This window comes from Camelina sativa, chromosome 20, assembly GCF_030686135.1.
Source record: "Camelina sativa cultivar CO46 ecotype springtype chromosome 20, ASM3068613v1".
NCBI classification, from domain to species: Eukaryota; Viridiplantae; Streptophyta; class Magnoliopsida; order Brassicales; family Brassicaceae; genus Camelina; species Camelina sativa.
Window position 1 is genome coordinate 20,324,680 of NC_141899.1, and position 19,011 is coordinate 20,343,690.

Consider the following 19,011-nt stretch of genomic DNA (forward strand, 5'->3'; position numbering starts at 1 on the left):
CGGGTTCGCTTAAACGAGATCTGACGACGGTGAGAGGACAAGAGACGATGGGTTTAGTTGAGTTGAGAGTGAGAGAGAGAGGGGAGGCCGGTTGGTTGACGAAAAAGCTGCACGGCAGAGATGTAAGGAGGGTGAAGAAGGGAAACGTGAAGCTGAGACATTTGAGAAACTCAAATCTTTGATTCACCACTCGGACTACTTTGTTCTTTAATTTATCTTTTTAAAGATTTGAAATTTAAAATTCCTAGTTGTTCTAAGTTTAATATAACATAAAAGTTAGATCTACGATCATAAATTTTTTTTTTAAAATGGTAAGATCTAAAATTATATAAATCAAAAGTAAGCTCAACAACAACTACACCCACATACATATATAGTTTCAGTGTAGGCTTTATCACATCAAAGCAAGTATACAGTTAAATCAGGGATTTGGTGCATTTGGAACGTATCACCTGGTAACTCCCAGTACCGTTCAAGGACAACGTGCAGTATCCGAGAGTGTGAACAGAGTTTCAATGGAAGATACGTTCATATGAATCATACCTACGGGCCATTATATTCATCTACTAAAACTTTTTTTTTTTTGCCTGATAATAGGGACAAAGATCCCGGTTTAGTGCCCATTCTTTAGTTTTACAAGGATATATTTTGTCAATCTATCAATCTCCTCATTTTAGGGGGGATTTTTTTAACTTGATGATCCACAGGTTCCGAAGGAAATTTGCTGAGAAGCCAAACTAAGACAACGCCAACGAGAGCACCAGAGAGATGAGCAATGTGATTAACAGTCTGTAAAGAATAGCCACCATATATAGTTCCTGATAATCCAGCCGAAGCCTGAGCTGCTTCCATTACCTATGAGAGAATCAATGAACTAAAACAAATTTAGTTACCGTGCCCTGAATTGTAAGAACTTCTAATCACATCACGACTTGTTGTTACAGTATCAAACATATACAATGTTGTATAAATAAATAAACACAAAAGAAAATAGGACTACATTTTAAGCAGGAATCTTTACCCTCTCAATAACGAACTGACCCAATATAAGAACATCGAGGATTTTCCTCCAATCCCAAGACATCTACAAAATAAGTTTAGCAAAACATATATATAACTGAGAGTAGGTTGATGATTCACAGGGAGATAGAAGTAGAGAAGGAAAAATAATAATATAGAGTACCTTGACAAAGACACTGATAGCAAATAACCCAAAAACAGCTCCCGAGGCACCAACAGAAACAGCATTTCTCGGTAAAACTAACCAGGAAACAAGGTTAGCTCCAACACCAGTGAACAAGTAGGACAGCCACAAACCAAAGTTTCCTTCTTCTTCTTAAACAAGCTTTCCTGTTAAACCCACAGAAGGAGTTTTCCCAATGTCCCATTAGAGCTCTAAATCTATTAGCTAGAGAGTCCAACTAGGTGAAAAATCTTGAACTTTGTTGATGTCCAAATCGGTCACAACTAGAATGTCTAGTTCCGTAAAATGGAAATCGAAATTCTCTTTATAAATCGGTGCCGGGGCACAAAAGGACGGGCTACAATTTGGTCTAGACAAGTTAAAATAACGGACAAAAGACAATAGACGAGCTGTGAGCTCGTCGATTCTAACTTGGACGAGATGTCGGTCGTTACTTCTATCTGTATTCTCTCTTTGCAGAAATCTTGCATCCCTGTTCACGGACGCCGTACTCTCGCTTTTATAGGGATTTGTGTCGGTTCGTCCATCGAAAGGGCCAAAATGCCCCTCCCAGCTAAAGGGCATTTCTTGGGCTTCAATGTATTTGCGCCGGGCCATGTTGTGGGAGTGAGAATCCACCCCTAATTGTATTCCCTCCCTCAACACCAGTTTTGTAGCCTTTAGACGGAGAACTTTGTCCGAAGGACTCGTCTTCCCCTTGGTGGCTCGGCGTGGGAACTCAGCTCGTCCGAAGGGTTTCAGATTCTGAATTTCGATCGTTGGGGTGGTAATTCTGGACAAGATTTGAGGAAGTGAAGGGTCACGCGTGAGATTCCTCGGTTTTCGACGCTAGAGGTCGAATCATCGTGTGCGGTTCCTGACGCGCATGAAATCCGGAAGTTGTACCGTCACCAAACACGTGCTGTAATGATTACGCTTCAAGAATCCTCATTCCCTTCCTATAAATACTTCCCTTCTTCCTCATTTTCTCCATCTTGTCTACGAGTCATCCTCTGTTCTCGAGTCATCAGGTATATTTCCTTCTCTTCTTTCTTAAAATCGTTTGTCTTCTTTTCTTGTTTGTCTTTGATGACTTCCCCTGGATCCGCTTCATCTGACTCCTCTGCAGCAAGTCATCTCCGACAAGACTCTGATGATGTCAACAGGCTGAGTCGTGGTGGGCCAAGGTCATCGACGAGTCCCCATTCCGATGCGTCTTCTGACTCAGCTTTATTCGCTGAACTTCAACGCCGGGCTTTCTCCCACGTCGCGACTACGAGTTCGTCTCATCTTCCTTGTGCGATCCCCTATTTTATTGATGAGGATCTAGACGATTCTTGTATTCCCGAGGATCGTGTCATTGTCCGTGGGTCGTTGCCGGTTATTCCTCGTGTTTCTGGGGCTAGGAGGCACATCCTCTCATACGTTTCTCAAACCACTATTAAGCTTGAATCGGCCGAGAGAGCAGTTAGACTCGGCGGGTTGTACCCTCTTCCTCCTATTATTATTCTAGACGAAAGTCAGCGTCCTTGGGATGTTCCAGACGGTTACATCTGTATCTTGGAGAAGCTTTTCACCGAGTGTGCAATCACATTTCCCCTTCCTGCTTTCCTGATGTCATACTTGGTGAATCGTAAGATGGCGATATCCCATTTTGCAATGGCGACTTTCCGGAATGCGGTCGGTATCTCTATCTTGGCCGAGGCAGTGGGAATCAGTCTTTCAGTTGAACATTTTGAGGAACTCACCCGGTTTATTCCCACAAACCGAAAAAAATCGCCGGGCGTTTAATACGTTGGTTCGAGGAGGCCAATACTTGTTAAGGGGACGAAGGGGAAGACTTACAACTGGGCCGGATGGTATTTCTTCATGAAAGTAGTTTCGGGGGTCGTTGAAGATCCTTCAATTCCCTTATACTCTGGGTGGAATCTTTCACCCGGTAGCCGACCTGCTCTGTAGCATTTTTACTTCGGTTTCTGGTATCGTGATTAACCTTATTTTTGTCTTGCAGTTTCCGTGCCAAGGTGTCTGCTTCTGTACCCTGCTGCTTTCCGTGCCGAGGTAGACAAGATTAAGTCTGCTAGTCCTTACGTTTGGCCGGAAACTAGTCGAGCGACGGGGAAGACATCAGTGAGGAATACTTCGTCGTTGAAAGCCAAAACTTCGAAACCGACAAGTAAGTATCTGAGCGAGTTACGGGTGGCCGAGCTCATCTTTTTTTTTTTTTTTTTAAATTGTCTCGTCGATTAGCAGGAATGGGGCGTTTAAACTTGGAAGTTCCTGATGTTTCCGGCGATCCACCGGAACGCCGTCCACTCTACTTTCTAACCCTCCTCGTCCGTGCGATCATTCTGAGAATACGTTGCCCGAACCTTTAGCGGGAAAGAAGACTGCTTCGTCGCAGGACGCCCGTCTTGCCGAGGCACGTGCGGGGAAGAAGGCCGTAGTTCCTCCCCCACCTCCTAAGCGTCAGGTCGGCCCGGCTGAAACACTTTCCTTAGGGAAAAGAAATGAAACTTCTTATCGTCCAAACGCTGTTGAACGGGCTGGAGCGAGTACTCCTCAGAAGAGGAAGGGCGGTGCGGGCTCGTTTGCTCCTGATTCGGCTAAGAGGCAGAAAAAGGGGGATTACGAGTGGGATTTCGGCTACTCCACTACAACTCGTGCTTTCCCAAATGACTCTTTCTCATGTGCTAAGCTATTCCGCAAAATCCATTTTGGTACAGGGATCCTTGTACCGGTCGACCGGATGAGGGAGAAGGACTCGGTCATTGATGTTGCGAAGACGTCTTTCGAGGTTTGCTTACCAATCCCTTGGATATTTTTACAGTTAGGCCATCCTTTTAAATATTTTGACCGAGTTTTCCGCTTTGCAGCTTATTGCGACGATCAATCGGGCCGTTTCCCGTTATTAGCGCAACATCCGCGAGTTAAAAGCTGCTGCCGCCGAGCGTCCCGACCCTTCTACTAAGAGAGTGAAGCAGCTTGAAAGTCAGTTGGAGGAGGCCCTTTGTTCAAATCGGAAGTTGAGTGATCAGGTTGCGAAACTTGAACATAGTCGCGGCAGACTGGTAGCCGAGAGGGATGAGCTTCGTGTCAAGCTAGGGACTGCTAAGTCGTCGCGTGACAAGCTAAAGGTGGCGCTGGAGTCTGAAACGAAGAGGTTGCGGGTGCGTCGAGAAGACTATGGTCTTTACATCAAACTTTGCGCCTATCGCCATCTTGCCGGTCGTGCTCAGAGGCTCTTATCGAAGCACAAGAGTTATGCTGATGCGTTTGAAGCTTCGCGTCCAAAGTTCTTGGAGTATAAGCAGGCCGTCGGGAATAAGCATATGCTGGAGGCAGTCGTCGCAGATGGTCAAGTCTCTCTTTTGGTTGACAAAGTCATTGAGAGGATTGACAATGTGGCTGCTCAGTTAAAAGAGGAAGTCGAACAGATCTTCATTCCTGTTATCATCGAAGACAACTTCGACATGTCCTTGTGTTTTGCTACTTCCCTTCCAGAGGTGGAATGGGTCAGGTCGCCGGGCTACGAGGAAGTTCATCATGAGTTCGACCAGTGACGAAGAGGAGAGAACGACCGAGGCGCAAGAGAGTACCTTAGCGATGGAAACCCCCAGGGATGGGCGAGTGGAGGTACAAAGTGACAAAGCCGTCGCCCGGGTGGAAGGACAAGAAGAACAGGTCGTCGTCCAAGCAGAAGGGGAAGGTGGACAGGTCGTCACTCTGGTAGAGGAGCAAAGTGAACAGGTTGCCACCCAGGAATGCGAGGAGGATTCTCCTGTCGCCAGTTTAGTTTGATAAGGTCTTCGCCGTATTGGGGTCAGCTCCTACCATTATCTTTTTATCGTAAACTTCGGATTGCCGTGTTCAAGGGTTGGCTCCCTTCGTTGTGTGTTTTTTTTAAGTTGCCATTTTCGGAGATTGGGTCCCTTGGAACTCATGGTAGCTGTGTTTCAGGGGTCGGCTCCCTTTGATCTTGATTGGTTTTATTGCATGAGCCTCTTTTTTATCCAATAGCGTTTATGACTCGTGTTGACCATTTAACAGTTGCGATTTCTGAGGCTCTCTTGACTGGTCGTTTGTCCTCGGGAAATTGCGCCCTTCATTCTATAAGTAGCCCTCCAAACTCTGCATATTTCATTCTGTTTCTTTTCTTTGCTTCCGAGAGATAGCTCGTTGGTAGGGTAGGTGAGGTTGCTCTGATGCCTGTGACAACGAGGTCGGTGTGGTTGAGGAGAGCGCGAGAGTGACTCGCTGTAAGATCCGACGATGTGATTCGTTCGGAGAACGAGTACTACCACACTCGGATTCAGAGGCTGGGGAATTATATCGCAGCTACGCGTCATATGTTCGAGCGTCATTTCCAGTTTTGCCGTGTGGATGGAACTGTGGAATATATTGAGCTTTTGATCGATGACGGATTCTTCATTTTGAAATGGAGATGGGACCGATTGCTTGAGGAACGCGCTCGCTGTGAAACGTTATTGGCTGAAGCGAAAGTTCCCGATCTTGAAGAGGGCGATCTTGAGCCCATTGGTAGGAGGCCTTTCAAAGATCACACGGAGCTCGATGTTTGCCGAACTCGGGTCGACGTATTGCGTCGGTATATCAAGCAGCTGGAGAGCACTGATCATTACTCATGCTTGGTGATTTGTCAAGTTTTATCTTTTCTCTTGTCCCCCCCCCCCTTCTTTTTTTTTTTGGGTATGTGCCGTGTCAGGGTCGGCTCCCGTGTCGAACTATTGTCGGGCTAGGGGTCGGCACCCTTCGCTAACTTTAACACGGCTTTTCTATTATACTTTCATTGTTTTAACTATTCAGGTACAACGCGCGATGGTTGGTTTATCCTTATTACGAGTAGCGACTCGGTTAATTTTTCTTTTAAATCAGGTGTGACCTGTGACGATCGGCTTACTCCCGTTTTGCGAGTTGCGACTTGGCGTATTTTTCTTTTAATTCAGGTGTGACTCGTGATGATCGGCTTACCCCTATTTTGCGAGTTGCGACTCGGCTTAGATAACACGTCGGAACGTCGAGTCGTTATCGAGCAAGGATAACGGCTTATAAATGTTTCGTAAAGTCTTGCAAACTTGAGATAACTAAAAGGAAATTATATTACAGACAGTTGTATCCCGTTAAACGGGAGTGCCTATGTACCCTCCAATCAGGAGGGATCAAGCCACTTGTAGTTCACATTACATGATTGTTCGAAATTGTAGAAAGCGAGCTAAGCGTAGCCGAGTTCATTTTTATTTAGTAGTAGTAACGCTTTAGATGCATGGAGTTCCAAGATCTGGGTACTGGCTCGCCGCTCATTAGTAAAAGCTCGTACACGCCGGGGTGGACGACCTTGGACACCTGATATGGACCTTCCCAGTTAGCCCCCATCTTTCCGGCGTTTGCCTCGGCGGTGTTTTCGAAGACCTTCCGTAGGATGAGGTCCCCTTTGTCAAAGTGTCGATTGTGGACCTACTTGTTGTAGTACTTGGCCGCGGCGAGCTTGTAATTCTGAATTCGCAGAAGTGCCTTATCGCGTTCCTCTTCCAACTCGTCGAGTCTGTCCATAAGCATCTGACTGTTGAGTGCGGTGTCCTAGACGAGTATTGTTCGTCGAAGACTTGTACTGCCGACCTCGGCAGGCGCCATTGCTTCCATCCCATAGGCCAGGGAGAACGGAGTTTGGTTCATACCTTGTCGCGGGGTCGTACGGTAGGACCAAAGTATCCCGTTGAGCTCGTCGGCCCAAGCACCCTTCTTGGCGTCTAACCTTTTCTTTAGGCCGTCGAGTATAGTTTTATTCGTTACTTCAGCCTGCCTGTTTCTTTGGCTTTGATGTTGGCGTAGGACTCGGCTTCGACCCACTTGGTGAAATAGTCGGTGAGGACGAGGATGTAGCGTTTTTGTCTGGAAGCGGGTAACGGGCCGATAATGTCCATCGCCCAGCGCATGAAAGGATATGGAGCTATGCCAGCCCGCAGCAGCTCGGTCGGCTGATGGATGATGGGGGTGTGTCGTTGGCACTTCTCGCATTTGGCGACAAACTTCTCACAATCGGACATCATCGTTGGCCAGTAGTGACCATGCTTCTTACTTCGTAGTGATAAGGCTCGGCCATTTTTGTGAGTTTCCATCATGACCCGTTCTGTGTCGTCACCGTGTAAACATAACAGCAGGGCGTCTGATGCCGTCCATCAGAGTAAGTGTTCCTTCATCAAGGTATAGTGGGCGCCTTCGTTTTCAATCATCGTTTGGCCCATTTGTTTGCTGGTACGTCGCCGTCTGCGAGATATGCGCGAATCTTGACTCGCCAATCTGTCTTGTCATCATCCGAAGGAGGCTCGAACTATCGTTGCGAAGTCGCGGTATACAATTTGGTCTAGACGAGTTAAAATAACGGACGAAAGACAATAGACGAGCTGTGAGCTCGTCGATTCTAACTTAGACGAGATGTTGGTCGTTACTTCTATATGTATTCTCCCTTTGCAGCAATCTTGCATCCCTGTTCACGGACGACGTACTCTCGCCTTTATAGGGATTTGTGTCGGTTCGTCCACCGAAGGGACCGAAATGCTCCTCCCAGCTAAAGGGCATTTCTTGGGCTTCAATGTACTTGGGCCGGGCCATGTTGTGGGAGTGAGAACCCACCCCCAACAAACTCTCACCAAAGATGTACAAGAAAAAAAAAGATTGTTGGAGAGATGCTTCCTAGAAATTATATATACAGAAAAAAAAAAAAAACACTTAAGAATCATTAGGAAACAACATCAAGGAGAGGCAAAAAACTAAAAGAAAGCGACAGAGGCAGGCAGCTCTCTCTCTCTCTCTCTCACTCACCAGTTAGCATGATAGAAAGTTGCAGTCACAAACTGGTACCATGCCAGAAAATTGTGATACAAATATAAAGATTTGATCCTGCGAACCTATTTTTTTAAATAAAGAAGACAATGTCAACCCTAAGTTCAAAAATACTAAAATACAAAAAGAGCCACAGCAGCAAGTTCAAAAATACCTGAAAGAAGTGATCAGCCATATATATGCCAAGATTGATAAGTATGATCCAAAATATGCCATTTGCTCCTTGCTTTTGTGGTTTTTGTTTGTCTTCTTTTGCCTTACTAAATTCATCATCATATTGTGGCCGCGTAATGTCTGAAAAAAAAAAAAAAAAAAAACAAGAATTACATTTATACAATGTATATGATGGATTCCATTGAACATTGAGAGATACCGAATACGAAAACTTGGAATGTATCATGTAAAAACGATTTATAGGCACCTGACTGGCTGAATCTGCAAGAAGTTATCCGAGATTTGGAGACTGTGATAGGAAGAAACACGGTGGATTTTGTTAAGATGGTAAGCGACGAAGCTGCACGGCGGCGGCGATGTATAGGTGGGAATCTGAAACGAAGAGAAGACTGTGGAAGAGAGATACGGTGAAGGTGAAGAAGGTGAGACATTTTTTATTTGAGAGATCTCTCTCACACAAAAAAATCAATTTAGAATTTATTTGTTCTAAACTCTTGGTATACACAAAAACCAAACCGGAAGAACCCGGTTATCGTCAGAAAAAAAAACCCGGTTATCTATAATAATGTAGTGTAAACCCTACGAGGGGGAGGCAGTAAAGTGTTTCCTCCTCCTAGTCTCTTCGGCTTCATCCTGAATTAATCGGCGAGCGAGAAAGACATGGCGGCGAACTACGAGTACGAGGAAGCGGGGGCGGGGGCGGGGGAGGAGGGGGAGAGCGGCGGGTACGACCCGAATTACGTGGCGGATTCGGTGAAATCGTTCGTGGTACACATGTACAGACACATAAGGGAGAAGAACGTGTACGAGATCCACCAGATGTGTGAGACATCGTTCCAGAGCTTATCGGAACGACTGTTCAAGGAGACGCCATGGCCAAGTGTGGAAGCGATTGCTCCTTACGTAGACAACGACCACGTGTTCTGCCTTCTGTACCGTGAGATGTGGTTTCGGCATTTGTATGCGAGGTTATCTCCAACGTTGAAGCAGAGGATCGATTCGTATGACAACTATTGCAGCCTCTTCCAGGTTTGATTTTGAATCTTGATTTTGTTTTTTTTTTTTTTGGAATCTAGAATCTCTCTTGTTTAGATGATTAAGAAGATAGAATGGTTGTTAGGTGGTGTTGCACGGCGTAGTTAATATGCAGTTACCCAACCAGTGGCTGTGGGATATGGTGGATGAGTTTGTCTACCAGTTCCAAAGTTTCTGTCAATTCAGAGCAAAGCTCAAAAACAAAACAGAGCAGGAGGTTGCATTGCTCAGGCAGCACGATAAGGCATGGAATGTGTATGGCGTTCTCAACTTCTTGCAAGCCCTTGTGGAAAAGTCCTCTATCGTCCAAATCCTTGAGCAAGAAGAAGACAAGGAACATTTCACTTCCACTGATGGCTACGACTACTCTGGTGGCAGTAACGTCTTGAAGGTCCTTGGTTACTTCAGCATGGTCGGCCTCTTGCGTGTTCACTGCCTCCTCGGTGACTACCACACTGGTCTCAAATGGTTGCAGCCCATTGACATCTCCCAGCCAGGTGTTTACACCAGTGTCATTGGATGCCATATCGCTACTATTTATCACTATGGCTTTGCCAACCTCATGTTGCGACGCTATGTTGATGCTGTTCGTGAATTCAACAAGATTCTCCTCTACATTTTCAAGACTAAGCAGTACCATCAAAAGTCACCGCAGTACGAGCAAATCCTCAAGAAGAATGAGCAGATGTATGCCTTACTTGCTGTTTGCCTCTCTCTCTGCCCTCAAACTAAACTCGTTGACGACTCTGTCAACTCTCAGCTCCGCGAGAAGTATGGTGAAAAGATGATGCGTATGCAGAGGTATGACGATGAGGCTTTCGGTATCTATGATGAGCTCTTCTCTTATGCATGCCCCAAGTTCATCACCCCTTCCGCACCAAGTTTCGACGAGCCTCTTGTCAACTACAATCAGGTACCACAGTTTTTATATCATATTTACAAGTTAGGAAGGACTTGTGTGTGTTTGTTTACCTTAACACCAAACTTGGGAATTATCTCAGGATGCATACAGGCTTCAGTTGAAGATGTTCCTTTATGAGGTAAAGCAGCAGCAGCTGTTGTCGGGAGTGCGGACATTCCTGAAAGTCTACTCCTCCATTTCTCTTGCTAAGCTCGCTAAATACATGGAAGTTGATGAGTCCACGCTAAGGTGAGGAGCCATGGGCTGATGGCTTTTACCAAAAAAGTCAGTCTCTCTGCAATCTAATTTTTTTTTTATTAATCTTTTTGGGGTTTTGCTTGCAAGGACCATATTGTTAACATACAAGCACAAGACCCATTCAGTTGACTCCAATGGTGGGATCATCTCCAATGCAGACATTGATTTCTACATGAACAATGTATCTTCTTTCTTCTTTCTGTATCTCTCTTTGACATGGATACTAGGGTTGCTTGTACAAGTATTAACTTTTAAATCTGGTGAGACTGCAGGACATGATCTACGTTGTGGAACCAAAACCCGCAAAACGTTATGGGGATTTCTTCTTGCGGCAGATTGCCAAGGTATGTAAAACTGAAACTAAGACACTTTGAGAAGAGTCCTGTGCGCATGCATATGATAAGAGTCCTGACTGTGATGTTTGATATTTTGATTCTTTTCCACTGCGTAGCTTGAAGGCGTGATAAACGATATGGACCGCGTCAAACTGGATTGAGGAATTTTTCTGTGTTATGCCTATCCTCTTTGCCCAATTGATATGTGTTTTTCTTTTTTTACTGGAGACAAAAACACTTTGAGAAGCTGTCTTCATGTAGTCAAAATGGTGTAGATCGACTCTTTCTGGTGGAAACTGGAATCATTATTGTTATGAAATATTGTCACTTAAGATTATATACAATCGATGAGTTCCTTTTGGAATGATTTGTCCTGAGTTGTGCTATGCCAAAGATGAGTCTAAATCTTCACTAATACAAGTTTTTGCTTTTTAATATGTACGAGCTTTCTTGCTCTCATCAAAGAAAAGTTTATAATGTGTATGTCTCAGTCTCATTAACAGTATAGAGAAATCGTCATTTGCCATCTTTACATTATATGCTCTAGTCTCATCGAATCGTTCCCCTTATAAAAAAAAGTCACGTTCTTTCACGTGTCTCTTTATAAAACAGGTAAAGAATAGAAAGGGAAGGAAACACCAAATGAGATAGTCTTTCTTGAAAATATCAAAAATACTAGTTACAATAATTACAAAATTGACTTTTGAAGTGTACAAACTAGTTCATCGGGATCTCCGAATTATTGGAGAATTGCAGCACATAGCTGCTTGCGAATCTGTTGTTTCATCTTGGGAAGAAGATGTCTATACGTCATACTCTGACTGGTTTGGTCCTTTACCTTCTTTTTCAGATTGCTTCTTCCTCAAGTCATGCCAGTAATACTTTGGTCCCTTCCGAATCCTTGCGGCCATCAAGCAACCGTACGCTTGCGTCTCCCGGGGATGTCTTCGAGCTTGGTTTTTTCAGTAGTGGTAATCGTTGGTATATCGGGATTTGGTACAAGAAGGTCTCTGTGCGAACCTACGTTTGGGTTGCCAATAGAGACAACCCTCTCTTGGATTACAATGGAACCTTTGGAATCTCTGCTACTAACCTTGTGATCCGGGATCAAGTTAATAGACTCGTCTGGTCAACGGAATTAAGAATCCAGAGATCTCTTGTGGCGGCAGAGCTTCTTGATAACGGAAAATTTGTGCTGAGATCCTACGATCTTGATGAAGATGAGTTCTTGTGGCAGAGTTTCGATTTCCCAACAGATACTCTAATCCCTCAGATGCAACTCGGGTTGGATCCCAAAAACAGGAAAACCAAGAGATTTCTAACAGCCTGGAAAAGCCTAGATGATCCGTCAAGCGGAGACTACACATTCAGACTCCAAACCCAAGGTTCCCCTGAGCTTTTCGGCTACTCTAAAGGTGCGCGAGTCTTCGATAGCGGTCCATGGGAAGATGATACAAAAAAGTTTAAAAAACTACCTCCCTTGTTTAATTTAACATGGACAAGAGTGGATGCCACTTGTTCGTTCATAGCAACAAACAACTCCTATTTATCGAGACTAGTGATGGCCCACTCAGGTTTGTTAATCCAATTTACATGGAATCAGACCACAACAAAGTGGGACTGGTTGTGGAATTTACCGAATGCTAGATGCGATGTCTACAATCCATGTGGGTCTAATGGTTACTGTAATACGAACACGAGCGAACAAGATTGTACATGTATCGAAGGGTTTGAGCCGAGGGACCCTACCTACGTGGCAAAAGGGTGCATAAGGAAGAAGCCTCTGAAATGCGGTGCAGATAAGTTTATCATACACTAACGGAGATGAGTTTTCCAAACAGAGATACTGCGTCGACGATCCCTGTGGAAACCAACCAAATTCAAGAATGCCAGAATATTTGTGTTGCAAACTGCAATTGCACTGCATTTGCAGTAACAAATACCCTACAACGTGGCATCTCAAATTGTGTCACTTGGAGAGGGGAACTGTCCACTCTGCGGCGTAACGCTAATGAAAGTCTAAATCTCTATGTCAAAATCAACGGTTAGTTCTGATGAATATATTAATCATCCTTGACTTTATACAAATATATATATATATATATATATATATATATATATATATATATATATATATATATATATATATATATATATTGTTTTCACAACTCTTATCTTTAGTTAAAAAATATCATTTTACGAATCTTTTAGGGGAGAAGAAGAGGAAAAAAAAAAGGAAAAATCATAGGTTTAGGAGTTGGCATCCCCACCGTGATTATTATCTTATTCTCTCTGGCTGGTTTTTGTTACTGGAAAAGGAAACAAAATCTAGCAACTGCTGTTGGTAATAATAACATGTTTTCTTCATCCTTCTTCTATTTAATTTGTTTTTTTGGTTTTTAATATGCTTGTTCCAATTCCAGTGATGATTGATGATAATCTTATTATGTTTTGTATTTATCAAGTTGAGGTTGTACTCATGCCAACTGATACAGACATGTATGGAGCAGACACAATAGAGAACCAACAGATGGATTTTGGGATCATATTGAGGGCCACAGACAATTTCTCTGATTCCAATGAAATTGGACATGGTGGCTTTGGTAAAGTCTATAAGGTTAGTAGGAGGAGTTATAGACTAGAGAATAATTTGGACTTTTTATGCATGCTCAATTTTTCATTTTATGCACTTTTGGTTGCAGGGACAGAGCTTTACAACGGAGCAGTTAAAAAGCTTGACGAGTCCTCAACACAAGGCCTCTCTGAATTTAAGAACGAGGTTAGCGTGATTGCACGCCTTCAACACGTTAACCTTGTTTGCCTCCGTGGTTGGAGCACTTACAATGAAGAAAAGGTCTTGATTTACGAGTATGATAAATGTCCCACATCGGTGGGATAGAAAATAACACAATACCATATAAAGTACCACTGGTCCCCCCACTCATAAGCTAGCTTTTGTGGTGGGTTCTACCTTTGGGGTTTTATTGGCTTGGTTAAGGCCCAATATGATACCAAAGTGTATCAAATGGTATCAGAGCATTCTGATCCTTGGACATGCGACGTCTGGCTGGAGAGGAGAGAAACGGGAGAGGAGTGAATGGAAGAGGCCCAAAAGTAACAGCCGCCCGCGTACCAGCCACCAGCGACGTGGATGTCGCTTGTTTAAACGGGGCGGTATTGATAAATGTCCCACATCGGTGGGATAGAAAATAACACAATACCATATAAAGCACCACTGGTCCCCCACTCATAAGCTAGCTTTTGTGGTGGGTTCTACCTTTGAGGCTTTATTGGCTTGGTTAAGGCCCAATATGATACCAAAGTGTATCAGAGTACTTGGAAAACGGAAGCCTTGAAGGCCATCTCTTTGGTTAGTGTTTAGTAATATACTATTACTAACTTATTAACTCGTACGTAGCATGACTTGTTAATGAGAGCATGCATAGTTCATATGTAATAATAGATAATGAGACTGATGGATTTTGGGATGATAATTTTGATACTTTACTCCAATCTTTGTGTTGTGTAGGTGGAAGAACCCAAACCTCTAGACTTAATTGGCAGACAAGATTTGAGATAATTGATGGCATTGCGCGAGGGCTTGAATATATGCAAGAGGAATCACGGGTTAAAATTGTACATAGGGACTTGAAACCGGGAAATATCTTGCTTGATATAGATATGGTCCCAAAAATTTCAGATTTCGGCCTGGCAAGAATCTGCAGAAAGAACGAGAATGAAGCTTTTACCACTGCGGCGGCTGGAAGCTAGTAAGACATCATCATATCATATCTCTGATTTTTTTTTTTTTTAAATGCTTTGAACCTTATATACATCTATATATATATATATATATCTGAGAATTAGTTAACTCCTTAGCATTGACTTTTATTATACATACATATACAGTGGTTACATGTCTCCAGAATACGCGGGAGAGGGTATATACTCGACGAAATCGGATGTTTACAGCTTCGGAGTTATTGTGCTTGAGATTGTAACTGGCAAGAAGAACAGGACGTTCTCCCTGTCGGACCCAAACTGTGTTAATCTCCTCAGCTATGTAAGCAAGCTTGTAGAAGTTTTGTTCTGGTTTTTTTTAATTTTTAATTTTTAATTTTTAATTTTTAATTTTTTTTTATTATTATATGTAAAATAAAGGTTGATTGGTAAATTAACAAACGTTGCTGCGTTGGTTGTTTTTTTTTTCTCTTAATAGGTATGGATAAACTGGATGAACGGGAGTTGGGAAAAGATTGTCGATGAGATCATGCTACATGATGCATCACAGTCTGGACAAATCCTAAGGTGCATTGAGATTGGTCTCCTCTGCGTCCAAAAGCTTGCTGAGGACAGACCAAAGATGTCATCCGTGGTGATGATGTTGGGGAACGAAACATGTCCAATTCCCAAGCCTAAACCACCCGGTTTTTTTCATTGGAAACGGTCCGTCTAGCACTGGTGAACCTTCATCGGTTAATCAGTACACAGTTACCAACATCCCACCCCGCTAATAAGCGCAGGCGAATGAATTACTACTACAAGTCCGAGGATAAGTTTCGTTCGACTATTTTAAGTTTTAAGAATACCTCATTTTAGTAAGTGTTGAAATAAAAATGTGATAAACTTTAATTTGATGATAGCAGAAGAACAAGAAAGCTCGTATCACTGAAAATTTAAATGGCATACGAAATCATGAAACTCAGAGATTGTATATAATCTGATTGAAACTCAGAGATTGTATATAAACTTAATGGTAAAATGGCACGAATTCATAGATGATTCCAGTTTCCACCAGAAAGAGTCGATCTACACCATTTTGACTACATGAAGACAGCTTCTCAAAGTGTTTTTGTCTCCAGTAAAAAAAGAAAAACACATATCAATTGGGCAAAGAGGATAGGCATAACACAGAAAAATTCCTCAATCCAGTTTGACGCGGTCCATATCGTTTATCACGCCTTCAAGCTACGCAGTGGAAAAGAATCAAATATCAAACATCACAGTCAGGACTCTTATCATATGCATGCGCACAGGACTCTTCTCAAAGTGTCTTAGTTTCAGTTTTACATACCTTGGCAATCTGCCGCAAGAAGAAATCCCCATAACGTTTTGCGGGTTTTGGTTCCACAACGTAGATCATGTCCTGCAGTCTCACCAGATTTAAAAGTTAATACTTGTACAAGCAACCCTAGTATCCATGTCAAAGAGAGATACAGAAAGAAGAAAGAAGATACATTGTTCATGTAGAAATCAATGTCTGCATTGGAGATGATCCCACCATTGGAGTCAACTGAATGGGTCTTGTGCTTGTATGTTAACAATATGGTCCTTGCAAGCAAAACCCCAAAAAGATTAATAAAAAAAAAATTAGATTGCAGAGAGACTGACTTTTTTGGTAAAAGCCATCAGCCCATGGCTCCTCACCTTAGCGTGGACTCATCAACTTCCATGTATTTAGCGAGCTTAGCAAGAGAAATGGAGGAGTAGACTTTCAGGAATGTCCGCACTCCCGACAACAGCTGCTGCTGCTTTACCTCATAAAGGAACATCTTCAACTGAAGCCTGTATGCATCCTGAGATAATTCCCAAGTTTGGTGTTAAGGTAAACAAACACACACAAGTCCTTCCTAACTTGTAAATATGATATAAAAACTGTGGTACCTGATTGTAGTTGACAAGAGGCTCGTCGAAACTTGGTGCGGAAGGGGTGATGAACTTGGGGCATGCATAAGAGAAGAGCTCATCATAGATACCGAAAGCCTCATCGTCATACCTCTGCATACGCATCATCTTTTCACCATACTTCTCGCGGAGCTGAGAGTTGACAGAGTCGTCAACGAGTTTAGTTTGAGGGCAGAGAGAGAGGCAAACAGCAAGTAAGGCATACATCTGCTCATTCTTCTTGAGGATTTGCTCGTACTGCGGTGACTTTTGATGGTACTGCTTAGTCTTGAAAATGTAGAGGAGAATCTTGTTGAATTCACGAACAGCATCAACATAGCGTCGCAACATGAGGTTGGCAAAGCCATAGTGATAAATAGTAGCGATATGGCATCCAATGACACTGGTGTAAACACCTGGCTGGGAGATGTCAATGGGCTGCAACCATTTGAGACCAGTGTGGTAGTCACCGAGGAGGCAGTGAACACGCAAGAGGCCGACCATGCTGAAGTAACCAAGGACCTTCAAGACGTTACTGCCACCAGAGTAGTCGTAGCCATCAGTGGAAGTGAAATGTTCCTTGTCTTCTTCTTGCTCAAGGATTTGGACGATAGAGGACTTTTCCACAAGGGCTTGCAAGAAGTTGAGAACGCCATACACATTCCATGCCTTATCGTGCTGCCTGAGCAATGCAACCTCCTGCTCTGTTTTGTTTTTGAGCTTTGCTCTGAATTGACAGAAACTTTGGAACTGGTAGACAAACTCATCCACCATATCCCACAGCCACTGGTTGGGTAACTGCATATTAACTACGCCGTGCAACACCACCTAACAACCATTCTGAGAGATTCTAGATTCCAAAAAAAAAAAAAACAAAATCAAGATTCAAAATCAAACCTGGAAGAGGCTGCAATAGTTGTCATACGAATCGATCCTCTGCTTCAACGTTGGAGATAACCTCGCATACAAATGCCGAAACCACATCTCACGGTACAGAAGGCAGAACACGTGGTCGTTGTCTACGTAAGGAGCAATCGCTTCCACACTTGGCCATGGCGTCTCCTTGAACAGTCGTTCCGATAAGCTCTGGAACGATGTCTCACACATCTGGTGGATCTCGTACACGTTCTTCTCCCTTATGTGTCTGTACATGTGTACCACGAACGATTTCACCGAATCCGCCACGTAATTCGGGTCGTACCCGCCGCTCTCCCCCTCCTCCCCCGCCCCCGCCCCCGCTTCCTCGTACTCGTAGTTCGCCGCCATGTCTTTCTCGCTCGCCGATTAATTCAGGATGAAGCCGAAGAGACTAGGAGGAGGAAACACTTTACTGCCTCCCCCTCGTAGGGTTTACACTACATTATTATAGATAACCGGGTTTTTTTTTCTGACGATAACCGGGTTCTTCCGGTTTGGTTTTTGTGTATACCAAGAGTTTAGAACAAATAAATTCTAAATTGATTTTTTTGTGTGAGAGAGATCTCTCAAATAAAAAATGTCTCACCTTCTTCACCTTCACCGTATCTCTCTTCCACAGTCTTCTCTTCGTTTCAGATTCCCACCTATACATCGCCGCCGCCGTGCAGCTTCGTCGCTTACCATCTTAACAAAATCCACCGTGTTTCTTCCTATCACAGTCTCCAAATCTCGGATAACTTCTTGCAGATTCAGCCAGTCAGGTGCCTATAAATCGTTTTTACATGATACATTCCAAGTTTTCGTATTCGGTATCTCTCAATGTTCAATGGAATCCATCATATACATTGTATAAATGTAATTCTTGTTTTTTTTTTTTTTTTTTTTCAGACATTACGCGGCCACAATATGATGATGAATTTAGTAAGGCAAAAGAAGACAAACAAAAACCACAAAAGCAAGGAGCAAATGGCATATTTTGGATCATACTTATCAATCTTGGCATATATATGGCTGATCACTTCTTTCAGGTATTTTTGAACTTGCTGCTGTGGCTCTTTTTGTATTTTAGTATTTTTGAACTTAGGGTTGACATTGTCTTCTTTATTTAAAAAAATAGGTTCGCAGGATCAAATCTTTATATTTGTATCACAATTTTCTGGCATGGTACCAGTTTGTGACTGCAACTTTCTATCATGCTAACTGGTGAGTGAGAGAGAGAGAGAGAGAGCTGCCTGCCTCTGTCGCTTTCTTTTAGTTTTTTGCCTCTCCTTGATGTTGTTTCCTAATGATTCTTAAGTGTTTTTTTTTTTTTTCTGTATATATAATTTCTAGGAAGCATCTCTCCAACAATCTTTTTTTTTCTTGTACATCTTTGGTGAGAGTTTGTTGGGGGTGGGTTCTCACTCCCACAACATGGCCCGGCCCAAGTACATTGAAGCCCAAGAAATGCCCTTTAGCTGGGAGGAGCATTTCGGTCCCTTCGGTGGACGAACCGACACAAATCCCTATAAAGGCGAGAGTACGTCGTCCGTGAACAGGGATGCAAGATTGCTGCAAAGGGAGAATACATATAGAAGTAACGACCAACATCTCGTCTAAGTTAGAATCGACGAGCTCACAGCTCGTCTATTGTCTTTCGTCCGTTATTTTAACTCGTCTAGACCAAATTGTATACCGCGACTTCG

General features: G+C 43.3%; 4 protein-coding genes and 3 pseudogenes across 5 annotated transcripts in view; 5 read left to right on the plus strand and 2 right to left on the minus strand.

Annotated features, from left to right (window-relative positions):
* The window catches only part of LOC147919186 (G-type lectin S-receptor-like serine/threonine-protein kinase SRK), a 1,400-nt gene extending 864 nt beyond the window's left edge, over nt 1–536 (plus strand). Inside the window, exon 4 of the mRNA XM_087503883.1 lies at nt 389–536. Coding sequence (XP_087360009.1) covers nt 389–536 — 148 coding nt within the window. The remainder of the gene's footprint in view (nt 1–388) is intronic.
* Nucleotides 534–8,683, minus strand: LOC147919187 (rhomboid-like protein 11, chloroplastic; annotated as a pseudogene). Its single transcript, XR_015592730.1, has 7 exons — nt 8,463–8,683; nt 8,196–8,335; nt 8,021–8,106; nt 7,849–7,891; nt 1,184–1,350; nt 1,022–1,084; nt 534–855 (listed from the first exon to the last, which is right to left on the minus strand). The product of XR_015592730.1 is annotated as a rhomboid-like protein 11, chloroplastic (transcript).
* Nucleotides 8,684–8,787: 104 nt separating this feature from the next.
* LOC109124720 (uncharacterized) lies at nt 8,788–11,108 on the plus strand. Its single transcript, XM_010495529.3, has 6 exons — nt 8,788–9,244; nt 9,336–10,163; nt 10,252–10,400; nt 10,497–10,590; nt 10,682–10,753; nt 10,861–11,108. Exons 1-6 carry the CDS (start codon nt 8,876–8,878, stop codon nt 10,903–10,905), a joined length of 1,557 nt encoding a protein of 518 aa, XP_010493831.2. The 5' UTR covers nt 8,788–8,875; the 3' UTR covers nt 10,906–11,108.
* A 411-nt stretch (nt 11,109–11,519) lies between these two features.
* LOC147919188 (S-locus-specific glycoprotein S13 pseudogene) lies at nt 11,520–12,683 on the plus strand (annotated as a pseudogene).
* LOC147919189 (G-type lectin S-receptor-like serine/threonine-protein kinase SRK) lies at nt 12,569–13,643 on the plus strand. The gene is made up of 3 exons (XM_087503884.1): nt 12,569–12,788; nt 13,168–13,347; nt 13,447–13,643. The coding sequence occupies exons 1-3, from the start codon at nt 12,569–12,571 to the stop codon at nt 13,641–13,643; spliced, it is 597 nt and encodes a 198-aa protein (XP_087360010.1).
* A 635-nt stretch (nt 13,644–14,278) lies between these two features.
* On the plus strand, nt 14,279–15,365 carry LOC147919190 (G-type lectin S-receptor-like serine/threonine-protein kinase SRK; annotated as a pseudogene).
* Nucleotides 15,366–15,437: 72 nt separating this feature from the next.
* Nucleotides 15,438–17,636, minus strand: LOC104774272 (uncharacterized; the record flags this gene model as incomplete). Its single annotated transcript, XM_087504801.1, is given in 6 exon segments — nt 15,438–15,712; nt 15,819–15,890; nt 15,982–16,075; nt 16,172–16,320; nt 16,409–17,236; nt 17,306–17,636. Coding segments are annotated over 6 exon segments (1,519 nt in total), but the record flags the coding sequence as incomplete, so codon positions are not given.
* Nucleotides 17,637–19,011: the final 1,375 nt, after the last annotated feature.

Bases quoted from the DNA above. Each gene is read 5' to 3' on its own strand.
- LOC109124720 (XM_010495529.3), top strand. From the start codon at position 8,876: ATGGCGGCGAACTACGAGTACGAGGAAGCGGGGGCGGGGGCGGGGGAG. The intron at 10,164-10,251 runs GTACCACAGTTT...GAATTATCTCAG, and splicing joins CTCTTGTCAACTACAATCAG to GATGCATACAGGCTTCAGTT. The intron at 10,754-10,860 runs GTATGTAAAACT...TCCACTGCGTAG, and splicing joins TCTTGCGGCAGATTGCCAAG to CTTGAAGGCGTGATAAACGA.
- LOC147919189 (XM_087503884.1), top strand. From the start codon at position 12,569: ATGAGTTTTCCAAACAGAGATACTGCGTCGACGATCCCTGTGGAAACC. The intron at 12,789-13,167 runs GTTAGTTCTGAT...TTCCAATTCCAG, and splicing joins TCTCTATGTCAAAATCAACG to TGATGATTGATGATAATCTT. The intron at 13,348-13,446 runs GTAAAGTCTATA...TTTTGGTTGCAG, and splicing joins AATTGGACATGGTGGCTTTG to GGACAGAGCTTTACAACGGA.